The 14,298-nt window shown below is 41.4% G+C and overlaps 1 protein-coding gene across 3 annotated transcripts in view; it reads right to left on the reverse strand.

Annotated features, from left to right (window-relative positions):
* trpm3 (transient receptor potential cation channel, subfamily M, member 3) overlaps positions 1–14,298 on the reverse strand; it is a 133,568-nt gene that overhangs the window by 48,594 nt on the left and 70,676 nt on the right. For all 3 annotated transcript variants that reach the window (XM_059336249.1, XM_059336248.1, XM_059336247.1), the window contains exons 7-8: positions 8,328–8,502; positions 7,675–7,798 (exon numbers count right to left, since the gene is read on the reverse strand). In XM_059336249.1, coding sequence (XP_059192232.1) covers positions 7,675–7,798; positions 8,328–8,502 — 299 coding nt within the window. The remainder of the gene's footprint in view (positions 1–7,674; positions 7,799–8,327; positions 8,503–14,298) is intronic.

The following is a 14,298-nucleotide window of genomic DNA, read 5'->3' on the forward strand; positions in this document are numbered from 1 at the left end:
GTTTTGGAAGGAATGCGACTTGATTGAATTCCTGGGTGACAATGTCAAGAGGCATCGTTCTCCCCAAAGTTTAACATTTGTCAACTGTCAGTGAACAGAAATAAACACCAAACATGCAGAGCTCAGTGCAGAATAGACACTCAGCACCTTGTCACACTGCTGGTATTTGTAGCATAGTGTAAATATGAGGGGCTTCCTATTCAAAGTATACAAAATATCTAAATGTTTAGCACCCTGATGAAGAGCTACAGTTGATCTTTTCGAGGCTTATCCTCATGAATAGTAACCCAGAGTCTCACTCTGTTTCGTCTTGCATTCTTCCACATTTTTCCAAGAGCCACCTCTCTTTCCATTTGGTTGACTACAGCCCTACCTCACACGCACTCATTGCCTCACACACATGCACGCGGTTCAAGGCTGCCTTCAGGAGGGAAGATGGATGGCAGTGTGATACAGGAAAGATGATGATCATAAAAGTCATTGTTTCTATTCTCACCTCTCCCTGCAGGCCTCGCCACCCTTTACACCCATCATACCCCCCGCCACCCCCCCTCACCTCCCACCTGCAACCACTAATCTCACAACAACCTCCCACTGGCATGCTACTCTCCCTCCCTCATCTTCACCCTCTTCCTCCCTAATTTCTCCTCTCTCTTCCCCTCCTCCAATCACACCTCCAAGGTGACCCTGTGGCTATGCGCTACCTGTTACCATGAAGGCTCTACAATACAGAGGCTGAACAACACAACCTCTATGACAGCCCAAGGTTTCTAAGTTAATCTTAACGATCACACAGAGGGTCATCAATATGTGTCTGCAAAGGTAAACAGACCGCTTCCTCCCCATCTATTTTCCCCCTCTTATACAAGCAAAGGTGCTCTCACGTACTTACTGTGAGCAAACAACTTTATCAAAAGGGTAGACACCGCTTCATTGTTTACTCACAGCATAAAACGCATCCAGCTGTTATACGATTCATTTTCACTGTGCTTGGTTCATACTGTATCTTAAAATATCTTAAAATGTTGAATGTATTTTAGCTTCCACACTGACAATCATCACCTCAGGGGGTCAAAATGCAAGAGACAGGGCACTGACTCGTGTCTGTCACACTCAATTTCTCTGTTGACAAGGACAGAGGAAGGAGGAGAAGAGTGGGGACGATAAGGAGAGGGAGACGAGTGGAGGCAGGGATCGCAAGGCAGCAGGAAAGAGGAAGCATGTGTAAATCAAAGGGAGACAGAAGGAGGGAGATTTAGTGTTGACAAATTTCAAGACGGATATAAGGAATGAGAAATCAGGAGGCAACGCAATCTCTCACAGTGTGACTGGGATCTGTCGGAGGATTCCTGCATCTTCAGAGGCGCTAAGCTACATGCTTAGAGGAGGATCAGAAAACCGCTCTTCACGCTGCAGTGAGCCAAGCTGATTGGAAAACATTCATCATCATTTAACAGGCAAATACCCTGCTGATGCTGCTACATGTTCATACTGTATAAGGCCCCACACACCCGTACAGTGCACAAAGCATCTTCTGCACTCCATGCATTGACGATTGGAACAGTTTACATCTGATGAAACCAAAAGGTTTTAGCACAACAGCTAAAGCATAACATAGAGAGAAATAAGTTTCTCTCATCATGAAATTTAAAAATGATAAAAATGCCCAAGGAATGGTCTGTTTTCTAGCGTAGTTTTCTTTCATTTTCACATTTGCTCTCCATTCAAACATTTGTTTCCCTTCTTATACTTCTTGTCTCATTTCCTCCCCCTCTCTCCCTCCATCTGTCCGTCCCTCCCTCGCTCTCATGGTCCATTTAAGTCACTCTTTCGCCCTCCTCATCTCCCTCCTACTCGTTCTTAGTTTCTCTTGTCAGGGAGGCGGAGGAACATTGCCGGTTGGTGGTTCCTCCTCAATATTTAATCCGAATTAAACATATAAGGTCTATTCTACACTCAATTATTCATACAATGCTGGAAGACACCAGGACAGTCATCTTTCCCCCACACCCCCACCCTCCACTCCCACCCAACACAGCTGAAGAGCGAGGGAGAGGGAGGCAAAAAGAGGCACTTCTCTTTTAATTAGACCTAGAATTGGATTCACACATTTATAGCAAAAAAAAGAAAAAAAGATGTGACAACAGGCCCTGATGATATTTAAAGGCACTACTTCACACGCAGCCTGTAGTCTTTTCAGTATGCTTGTTTGACATTTATAGAAAATTGTTCCACCTTTAAGCAGAAGGGATAAGAGAAGCAAGATGAGTGATGTTGCTATATGCGGAAGATAATTACCCTTATCATCCAGACAAATTGATACAAATGTGGCCTATGCATTCTTGTAGTATTCCCTTTTATCGCACTTGTATAACACGCCATCTATACACATCTGTTACCCCCAAGTACAACTCAAGAGCTTGCACATTATTCATTGATTAGCTTCGCAATTATTTCCCTTCCCTCCCCCTCCAACTTGGAAACAGAAAATCTATCATCTATCAGAAGAGATTTTTTTTCACTTGGAGATGATCCAGCACACGCCTAAATTAGACCAAATGAAAGCATAAAGCAGAAAATTGGCACTATTGTTTGTAGCAAAGAGTACTTCTCAGTTTTATAATTTACTGCCTAACTGACTTCACGGCAACATATTAATGATAAAATGCCTGTTCCACTTTTGGTAAAACAAGGATGAAAAACATAAAATACAGAGGAACACACATAGGTATACGTTTCAGTGTGTAATGTGTATGCATTAGGGTTGCAAGTTTATTGCCTCTTGATCTAAAACATAAACAGCCCTCAGTATGATAAACAAAGCAGAGGCAACAGGGAAATAACTGAAGCACAAAATGTCTACATGAATAAACCAACATCCTGAAAATAAGGAAAAAGCAAGGCACATCCTTTCTTTAGTCTTCCTCCTTCTCTTCACTTGCCCTCTGAAGCAGATGTACTCTCTCCCGCTCTCATATATTATCCCAGCCAGTCACCTTTAGTCACTTCTCTTTTCATCCTACTCTCTGGCTTTCCTGCTGCAGAGCCAGAAAAATGAAAGCACAGGCGAACTGGCACACAGACAAACACACACTCTCATTCTCTCTCTCTCTCTCTCTCTCTCTCACACACACACACACACTTACCCCTTTCGGACTGCTGCACTGACCCAAGATAAACCCACATTTGATGCCAGTGTGAATGAGTCAATGTAACAGTTTTGTGACCTTGCTCCTAACCTCAGTGTATGGCTGGCGAGGGTTTGACACTACTTGGCTTTGGTACACAAGGTTGAGCACAGGTGTCTGTTATTGCTGTAGCACAGGTACTCTAGAACTAAAAGGAAAGGCATCTCTGTCTGTCTGTATACATGTCCAATTCTCTTAACAACCATTGGTCCAATCAATTTCACACTTGGTGGGTGTTTTGTTGCGGACCCAATGAAGTACAGTGTCGAATGTGAGCTCTTGAGATCTATGGGACATATTTATTTGTAGTGCCTTATTTACACACAATGCAGTGTATTGAGAAGGGACCCCTATTAACTTTTACACCATCAACATGCTGGGTACGGCTCGCTCTTCGTCGCTCGGTACAGAACATTCAAGAACAGATGAAGAAAGAGACCGGGGAGATGCTACATTGTAGCAAACATTTAAAGCATAACTTACTAACTTTTGGAATAAACACTTTTGTTCATGGAAAGGCAACTATGCACACAACTATGTAATTGTAGGTATATTGCTCACAACCTGAAGAAGCACAGTGTCAAGGGTGAGGTTGTTTGGATTAGAGATTCTCAAGGAAGTTGCAGGCAGCAATATTAGAGGCCAACCAATCGGTCCATTTTGAATAGGCACTGCATGAGAAGAACTAATATGGTTTCATTACATCCCTATAGCGTGTACCAGCTGCAACATCTTCTTCAAATATAAGTTACACTCATGTCATCTGTAAAGATAATTGAGTATGTAGAATAAGTGTGTTGAATTAACTTAACTAAATTAACTTATCATCAGGTTACAGAATAAACTAGAAGGTCACTTGGAGATTGCTGACCTCCGCCAAGGCCCTTTCTGGCAATGTTAATGTTGAGACTTGAGGGGGCGTTTAAAGTGAATTTCCCCAGTAGGGAACTCGTTTTTCAGATTATTTCGACACCACATGATTGCAGCACAAATGCCCTATCATGCAATGTTAATGAAAGTGAAAGTTAATTTGTGTATCTGCCATGTGATTAAGTTCTGTTCCAAATTGCAATGGGTTCTTTTTTGGCCCATACTATACCCTTCTATGAAGTTCAATGAAAATCAGGCCAGTAGTTTTTATGTAATCCTGCTCACAAACAAACACACAAACTGCACCCAAAACATTATGTCCTAGATTAAAAGAAATGCACTAAACTGGTAATGTTTGACATTTTCAGTGTAAATTTTGCAAACTCATCAATCCTACACTGCAAGTAGACATAAGTAAAACACAGAAGACCAGGCTACAGGGTAGTTCATTAACTGGTAGATCTAAACTTTTTTTTCAACATGCAGGATAATGTTTTAACCTCTTTATGTAAGTGGGGAACTACTGCAGTGGGTAGGAGCCAGAAAACAGAATTCGATCACATCCTAGCAGATTTGTTTTGGCCTCATGTTAAAGGGGATGGAGTACTTTTATTAAGTGTCCTGCAGCATTTGAGATTTGAAAAGTGGTTCAGTCGGATCAAGTGAGTGACTGTAACTCATGTTTTACGAGGACAGGTGAAGTTCCTTAGGCCATACACATTCTGGCTCCTCTAATGAAATCAGGTTTGGTAAATTTTTGGGTTTCCATGGGAACCAGGAAACATTCTCTTTTGCTTATTCTTATTTTCTTTTCTCCCATCCCCCCTTACAGTTACTGCCCTGCAATCACACATGCATACAAAGTCCAATCTTTGGCTTTCTGAGCGTGATCAGGAGGGAACCCTGATGCATAGGAGCCTGATCAGCCTGATACATATGCGGCTGATGAAATTACCTCAGTGAGAGAGCGAGAGATGCCAGACAGCAGAGAGATGAAACATCTATCTCTCTCTTTCTCCAACCATAATCAGCGTTGAGACCCTGTGCACGGTGTACTAATGACTTCAGTATGTGTTCGCTGAGGGAAACCTGAGTTTTTTGTGGAAGACATACAAGGAAGAGGACTGTCTCCACTGAATACATTATCATAGAGCATGTTATCAAAGTTTTATGTCATTGGTAAATGTTTTATGGCATTGTTAAAGTTATAAGCCACAGATGACTATTTCTTTCCGCCTTCATACATACTACATGAAGTACAGCATCCTGGATATGAAATCTTATCCAACTGTTGGATTTACCTGCTCCTGCACTCAGCTATCTGTGATTATACAGATGTATCATTAGATATTGGCTGCAGAGTAGAGGTGGGAATCACCAGAGGCCCCACAATACGATTTTTTCCTGATACTTGAGTCACAATACGATATTATTGTGATTTTAAGCATTTTGCGATATGGGGAATACTGCTATTTAACTATTTTACTGCATTTTGTGTCAAGTTCAATCAAGAATTGTTTTGTCAAATAAGATAAAATTCTCAGTCTATTCATCTCACTTCAGTCTTTTTATTTCTCCACAGACTGACCAACAAAGTATTCAGTCAACTGAACTGAAGTGAAGTAAACATGTATGGACGACAACAACTGCAGCATTTTCTCAAACTTTCCTCAACTTTAAGCTTCACTGCACTTCTTTTTTTAATGAAACATACTAAAAACAGCCTAACTTTGCCTAAAATTTCGACAACTTCCAGACACGATATCCTGATGCACATGGTGCCTAAAGATTCCTTAGATCTTCTAGTTTCACAAGATACCATTATCTCCAGTATATTTCTAAAAGTGAGCAAAGTTAAGTTAAGTATCGATACTTGGCGGCCATGAATCAATATAATATTGCCAGCAAAATATTGCGATACCATGCTGTATCGACTACTGTATAGCCCCACTATTGCTACACATTTAGCCCCAAATGTTTGCACTTAAACCGTGGACACTATGTTAAAGAACATTTTCTTCTTTTTGCAGTAAATGGATTAACAGAAAAGTACCTTAATGGCCTGTAAAATGCAGGAATATTAATGTAAGGGTGAATCAAGGTTGGTGGACTCATTATTGCAAGAATATACTTTCTGTGCTCAATTGTAGTATTGCAGTGGTGACAGTTTTTTAAGTTCAGAGAGAGAGAGAGAGAGGCAGCATCAGATTATCTGGCCTGTACAGCTGCTCCTGCTGAACGATTCACACATTGTTCTGCTCTGCTGTATTGTATTCAGAAGATCCATCAGTGTGAGCATCAGTCAGCCACTGGAACCCCACTGACAACACAATCAATCCACTTACACGCTGCACAAGCATGACCAATGCTGAGCTGCCTGTAAAAATACTATGTGTACTGTGCGTGCACATTTTTGTGTGTGTGTGCTTTGCTTGTGCATGCGCTTTTGATTTTCTTTTTGTGTGATTCGGTGTTACAATTGTTATAATAACTGAAATAAAATGATTAACCTTCAGTGTTTTTACAAACAGGGATGACTATCACATCATAAATACCTGATGATGGCTGAATCATCTTATAAACCCCAGTATGTTTTACTTAAAAAATAGTGGTATAATAAGGCTTTGGCATCTCTGTAGGCTTCTAATTACAAATGCATTAACAAAATGCCACTGGCAGGCAGCAGCAGCAACAGTTACTGATCTGGCAAATATTTCCCTTCCCTACAAAAGACATAGTGCATTATGTTCAAAGTGAGCTGAGGCGAGAGCAACCAAGTACTAAATAAGTTAGTGTTGCTGTGAATCTAAGATACAGTAAAAGCTGCTAGCTGTTTGTTTGCATCAAAGAGAGTGTGTTAGGCTATCATCTTGTGAATGAGTAAGGTCGTGTGTGGGTGTTTGCATGAGCTACTCTGGTGCACACTTATAATCACAATGTGTGTGCCATGCAGCTATGATTGTGGCAAGAAAGCATCTTGCCCCCTGCTACTGTGATCAAGCATCTTACGATAAACATATGCACACACACACACACACATAAATACACAACACCTCCACAGTGTTCAACAGCATTAATAGGAGGCTGGTTTCGTGTGACTGACAGTGCTCCAAAAGGCACTGGGAATTAAACACCGCCAAAGGGGTGCAGACTCTCAAGGTGAAGGCCATTCGGTCCCCAGCGTCATCTGAATACATTTACATCCACTTAACATTACATGTCATGCATAAAAGATAGGTTAATAATTGCTTCAATAAAAGTTTCATGATGAGCAAGCTTCATTTGACAAATCCATTTGTTCCTCCTTTACATAGTTTTCATTTTTGGGCTTCTTTATTCAGCTGAGACATCAAAGATTGAATGAATGATCATTTTAATGTTATCAGGGGTTTAATGGTGTGTGTGTGTGTGTGTGTGTGTGTGTGTGTGTGTGTGTGTGTGTGTGTGTGTTTGTGTGTGAGGGCCTGCCAATGCTTCAGTGTTTTGTGTACATTCTGCTCGTATGTTTGCTTTTTCTGCATCTGCAAATACACTCATGCATGTGCAAATATGTCTAATGTGTGTGTGTGTCAGCTGGCATGTGAACTATATGCAGATTTGTGAAAGTGACACTCACCAGCTCCTTCTTCTTCATGCACTCCATGAGGATGATGAACAGATGTTGGGCCTGTGTGCGGCTGTAAGTGAAAGTCTTCTGGATGGTCACCAGCAACTGGTCTCTTAGAGACTCGTTAATTATGCTGCAGAGGTGTGGAGGGGAAAAAAAGAGAAGCGTGTGTTAGGAAGAGGGTCAGGTAGAGGTAAGGAGGATAACACAGTGAGGGGGAAGCAAGCAAATTAGATTTGTTTGTCAGTAAGTGAAACCAAGGTTGACTCTTGCTCTCAGCATTACTGTCTCTGAGTCCTTGGTGATGTGATTCTGCAGGTTTATCTGTAACTGAATATATGGAGCTGTAAGAACTATCCTGAATTCATGCTTAAAATAAAATGTTGACTGAGTGTGTTTTTAAAGTGATGCATTTGCACATTTCACAAAATTGGTACATTTTTTGCCAGTTCTTGCATCAAGTTTACCACATCTTCTATAAAAAGCCTATCAGCAGAATTACATTGTTACTGTCATGTTCAGTTTACATGAAACAGTATGCTTGTTATGTTTTTATCTAAGACATTTTTATAACAAAAAAACTCCTCAGAAATTCTGATGACAAACAAAGGATAAAATTGGTATAGGTAAGTGCAGCATAATGTGCACGTGTGAGTGCATACCCTCCCTCCTCCGAGTATTTGTGTCCGAAGGCTAAGATGTCTGAGGCCCTGCCGCTGCCGTCACACACTACCACGGGGACGGGAGGTGTGTCCCTGAGATACTCCAGCACAATGGAGATCACATTAGGGCCTCCCTCTACGATCAGAGCCACCACCGGCACACCCTGACCAATACCTGCACATGAAAACAAGCGGGGGAGTGATTGCACAGAAAGGAAAACAGGGATGAACAACACAGAAAAGGGGATATAAATGAGAAGAGGGAAGTTTAGGATTGGAAAAATAATAGCAGTCAATAAATAGGTTTTTCATTACATCAGCAACACTTGATCTATAAATAGAAAAACTATATTCAATCGTGTTAACAAGGTGCAATCGTGACACCTGTGATGTCTTATGACTGTGTTGTGAAGACACTGAACACTTTCTAATTATGGTAGAGAGGCTTTTAAAAAAAGCACTGTCAAAAATAACCAGCCCACTTTGCGCTTTGTGCTCTGTTCCTGTGGCACGGACGTGTGTGTGTGTGTGTGTGTGTGTGTGTGTGTGTGTGTGTGTGTGTGTGTGAGTTGCACTGATAAACCCTCCACTGTTCGACATAAAAATGGCTCCTTGCCTGCTAATCACAGGCTATTTAGGGTAATTATGCATAATTAGCAGGTTGGTTTTTCTGCACACAGTGAGACTATGTACAGGAGAAGTTACTGTACTCTAGATATTAAAACTTTTTGCCAAACTCTCAAAGGAATATCCTGCCTTCTTCTTGCTTGTGTTGCCCTCTTTTTTGCTTCCTTTCTGTACTCTATTTCTCAAACCCCAGAGTCCCAGTCTCTCTTACCCCTCCTATGTTCTCTCCCTTTTGTGTGTCCCAGTCCAAACCATTTCCTAAACCCTCCTCCCGGCATCCTGCCCTTTCCTGCTCTCCAGCTCACTTCCTGTCTCTCCAGTCTTCCTTTCTATAGATGCTTCGTTCTCCTCCTCTCCTCCTCTCCCTCCCATTCTGTTTCATGAGGTTGTGTTTTCTGCCGGGTGTTTTGACTCTTCTAATTCAAAAGCTGTGTAACTGCCGGATCTTCTCCGCCCTGCACCCTCATCCTGGTCTGCATAATTCACAGAGGAGAAAGCATAGACTGTCTCTCACACACACGGCGGCAGATGAGCGAATACAGATGTGCGCTTACATACTGTATGCACATACGCACACAAAAACACAAGTGACGCACACATTCCGAAGCACCACCATTACGCTTTGCCTCACACAGCCTCGTGCGGCCTTGCAAGAGGGACAGTTACATAAGGAGAATATTTTAGGGGCCTTGCCTACTTCAAAGAGGTAAAACGTCACTGTGCCACAACACATCACACGACCATACATCAACAGAGCTAAATGTGAGAGAGAAGCAGACGAACTAATAACTTGCATTTTGTATCTGATTCTTTCATTTCTTTGGGCCGACCATGTTCGCTGTTACCTGCTTGTGTGTGAGCTTCAGTTGTGTCGGATCAAGCATTGATATTGATGAGGAGTGAGCTTTGGAGGCAGAGATGCAGTATCTAAAGCAGATTATTGTTCAACTGAAACCAGAGGCGCAGATGAGGAGAGGGAAAGCACAGCTGTGTCATTGCTAATTGGTAGCGCACTCATGCACACACACACACACACACACACACACACACACACACAGAGATAGAGGTGCGCACACATACACAAACCACAAATGGAATAAAATCTCTTTTGCCTGACTACCCCAAAACAGTGGGCACATTTTAGGATGACTTTTGACCTTGCGTTGACAGTCAACTTTACTAATTACCAGATGAGGGCTTTGAGTGCTCTGTTTATTCCTGTGGGAACATCGATGTATCAAAACATGGATGAAGAAACCAAACAGCTCATTGGCAGCCTGTTCATTCTAATTAAAGCTGCCCACCCAGCACACACGGCAAAAAAGTTTTTCCTGTTTCCTCCTGTAAGTGCCCTTTAATGCATATAAATGTCACAAAACGATGATTTCATAAAATTCTTATTGCAGGTGATTTTAACTGGACCTAATTCAATGAGTAACCTCTCTGTGTGTGATCCCGAAGAAACGCTGTTTTAAGTTTTACAGACATTTGTATTTATGGAAAGTTTTCCTGGATCCATCCACATGCCGTGACCTGAATTCCAACTGGGGCTGCCACCAAAAAACTGCCACAGTCCAGTGCTGTTGCTGGGGGCTTGACTGGGAAATGAAACCCTAAACATAGCGGTGTTAACGGTCTGCCAACTGCTGCTTCTCCTGAACTTGCAATTTTATACTTTCTTTAAAATTTAAGCCTGTGATTGTTAGAAGAGAGTCCTTTGAATTATTTTATCTGTGGAGGCGGATTTTGCGGTCTGAACTCTCCCTTTATATCAAATACAACAGTAAGCAGTTGAACATTCGCAAGGGTGGTTACATGAGTCTGCACTTTCATAAGAATATCTATTGTTCTGAAAATGTAAGCCAACAGCTGGAGAGCTAATCTGTTAGCATATTTAGTGAAGTTGCAATCTTACTGAAGTGCACCGAATATGCAACTCTATGGTGCAGCGTTCCACAAAGTGTTTTATTCTCATCATTTCTCACAATACATTTATATTCCATCACTGTTTCTTTGTGTTTGCGCATGAAGAAGTGAGGTGAAGTGAGTGCTAATGAAGATGTTTAAGTCCATCACAGGAGTAAAGTCGGGGTGAAGGTGGGAGGGCAATTCTGTTGTTTATTGTTATGTGTCTCTCTCTGTTGTTCATGATAAAATACAAACTGTATGGGTCCACTCGGTTGCTCATGTAAGTACTTGTTATTGGACAATGTGTGTTTGTAATAAAAATAGTTAAAACACAAAAATAAATACTACTGGAAGCTATTTTTGTGGTGGCGTAACACAATGGAGCCGTGCTCCAAACTTTTCCCGACCTTGAAATTCTCCTTGCCCATCTGTGTGTTAGTGTTTTGGCGGCCAGCACAGACACACACCACACAGGAGGGAGGAGCGGTACAAACAGGTGGGAGGTTCATTCAAACGAGGCAGCACAAAGCCAGTTGTTGATATTTTGGTGGAAAATAGGTATTAGACATTGTGCGGAGAATAGATGTCTCAGAATTTTGTCTGTTTGCTGCGACTTGGATGATTTTATCAAGAAGAGCTGCTGCTCTTTACATTTGTTTGGATAAATGGAGTTTCCACCATTATATTGAATGCTCATTTTACAGACATTACAAGCAGCCCTGCCACATTTTGTACCGTTTCCCCATCTCCTTCATGTCTCTATTTTGTTGTTGTTGCAAGTTTCCGGCAGTCTAGACGCAGGAGTTTGATGTCATTACTTTAAAATATGCAACTCTCAGAAAAAAACATGTTGGCATCGATGAAAAAGGGAATTGAATTTGAGGGCTACACAGTGGTCTAGTGGTTAGCACTCTTGCTTCACAGCATGAGGGTTGCCGGTTCCACTCCGACCTGTGGCTCTTCTGTGTGGAGTTTGCATGTTGTCAGCGTGAGTTCTCCCACAGTCCAAAAACATGCAGCTTACGTTTAATTGGTTACTTTAAATTGTCCGTAGGTGTGAATGAGATTGTGTGTCAGTCTGTCGACCTGTCCAGGGTGTACCCCGCCTCTCGCCTAATGTCAGCTGGGACCGGCTCCAGTCCCCCGTGACCGAGTGCGGATAAGCGGTTAAGGAATGAATGGAGAATTTGGAACTGGTTCACTGTTCCCATCCTTTTGCAGAAATAAGGTTTGCTATAAATAATATAAAATATCTTTAACAGATTTTACTAATCACAATAAACCCACCAGTCCCAAACTTATGTCACTGTATACATCATTATATTTGATTTATACAGTGAGATATACAGGAGTATATAGTATATTCTGTGGATACGGGATTTCATAAAAAACACACTGCAATACACATTCTACACGATAAACCCTATACACTCTTTACCGTCTCTTCTAAACACATTCAGCCTTCCCACCCTCTATACTTAATGACTGTATCCGTGCACCATTCAAACACTCCAACGCATCAGGTAACACAATCGGCAAACCCCTACTCTCTCCCTTGTCTCTTGGTATTACATACATAGTTTTAACCCACTGCCCACACCTTGTCTCTCCGGGGGGGTGGGGGAACTACCGTGAAACTGTGTGAAAAAGCAGAGGCAGAAGAAAAAGAGAGAGGTGGTTGATGAGGCTCCGTGGCCACAACTTTCTATATTTATCCAGCCTGGGAGAGGAGGAAGGAAAATGGGGAAGAAGGAATTACGAAGGGAAAGAGGACCGTGTAAGAGAGACACACATAACATGCTTAAATAGTCCTAATTAAGGATTCTGCAGTGAGTCATCCTCTATGTGTGTGTGTGTGTGTGTGTGTGTGTGTGTTTGGGTGGGTGTGTGTGGGTGTCTGCGAGTTTGTCCTTGTATGTGTCAAATTAGTATCAGCATGACTGGAGGAGGTGTGCTACAGTATGTGGGTCGTAGTCTTCGCACCCCCCCCCCCCCCCCCCCCCCCCCCCAACACACACACATACCAAAAAAAAAACACGCGCACACACACACACACACCATACACACACGAACATCATTATCCTAGCAACAACTGAACCCGATAGGAAACATCAGATCTGTGAGGGCAACATGACTCGACAGGCGACAGAACAAAAGGTCAGGGGGTGCGGTACATTAAAAGGGCAAAGCTTCTCTCAAACTTTAGCTTTTCGGTCATGTTGTGACATCTACGTGTCCTGCCATTTTTTGTTACTTATTTAAAGGAGTTCAGATTAAATCAGATGGTCTTAGCCACAATTTTAACAGTCATTTCAGTGGAGTTGGCATGTTACAGAGGTTGTGAGCCGGAGAGAATCAATCATTAATGGTGTCATTGATCAGAAAAATACATTTACATCTGGAAAATAAGAATTTTAGATTGATTGGTGTGTATGAGCTTCTATAAAAGCTCTCACCATGAAAATATCATGTATGTATATATCTATATATATATCTCTATCTATCCATCTATCTATCTATATCTATATCTATATCTATATATATATATATATATATATATATATATATTAGAGTGTGTTTGTGGGTTCAAAATGTGTTAACCTGCATCTACTAGAGGGAAAATATTTTCCCACAGAGGCAAATAAAATAGTATTTTAAATCATATTTACAAAACAAGAACATAAGACCACATTTATCTTACATGTACCTTTATTTCATGTGTCTTGGGTGGAGAATAGGTATGTGTACACGCATCCAAGAAGCATTTGAGAAGAACTGAAATTAAAATTGTCCTGTATTCTAGCAAGAAGTGCGCCATTCTCTTCAGGACACATACGTAAGCTTTACTCCTCCCAAGTGTATCTATGTCAGAAAGCTGTCTATGCAAGTACCCACTCACTAAATCTGTCCCCGGTGAGAACTGATGCTCATTTCCTCTGCATCATTTAAAACAACAGAAAAAAGTCCTTCATAGTCTGGCCAACAGAAATGCACACATGTCTAAGTATCAATGGAAGTGTATCAAATTTTATTCTGATACAAGTCACTTGAAAAGACAAGTACAAATGGGCTTTAAATTGGTTTCTTTTAAAAGTTTGAATTGTCAAAACACTTTGGTTCCAGCTCGTTTAACTTTGTATCAGCAACTAATGAGCCACAATATACATTTCTCCTCTGACTTTAAATGACCCATAAAAGCAACAGTAAACATGTCATCATGTCGGTGCTTCAGTCCTCACCCCCCTCTGGTCGTCGTAAATATGTCACCTTGTTTTGACTTTCACTCCAGCCAAACTATAAACTATTAAAAAATGCTGTTATGTAGTAAATCAGGATTATTATATAGCCCGTAATCACAGTACAAATCTGAGTTTTTAACACACAAGCTGCAACCTCTAGGTCTGAAAATTGAAGCTTATGCAGAAGTGCCTTAAAC

Source organism: Centropristis striata, chromosome 7 (assembly GCF_030273125.1).
Source record: "Centropristis striata isolate RG_2023a ecotype Rhode Island chromosome 7, C.striata_1.0, whole genome shotgun sequence".
Classification (NCBI taxonomy): Eukaryota; Metazoa; Chordata; class Actinopteri; order Perciformes; family Serranidae; genus Centropristis; species Centropristis striata.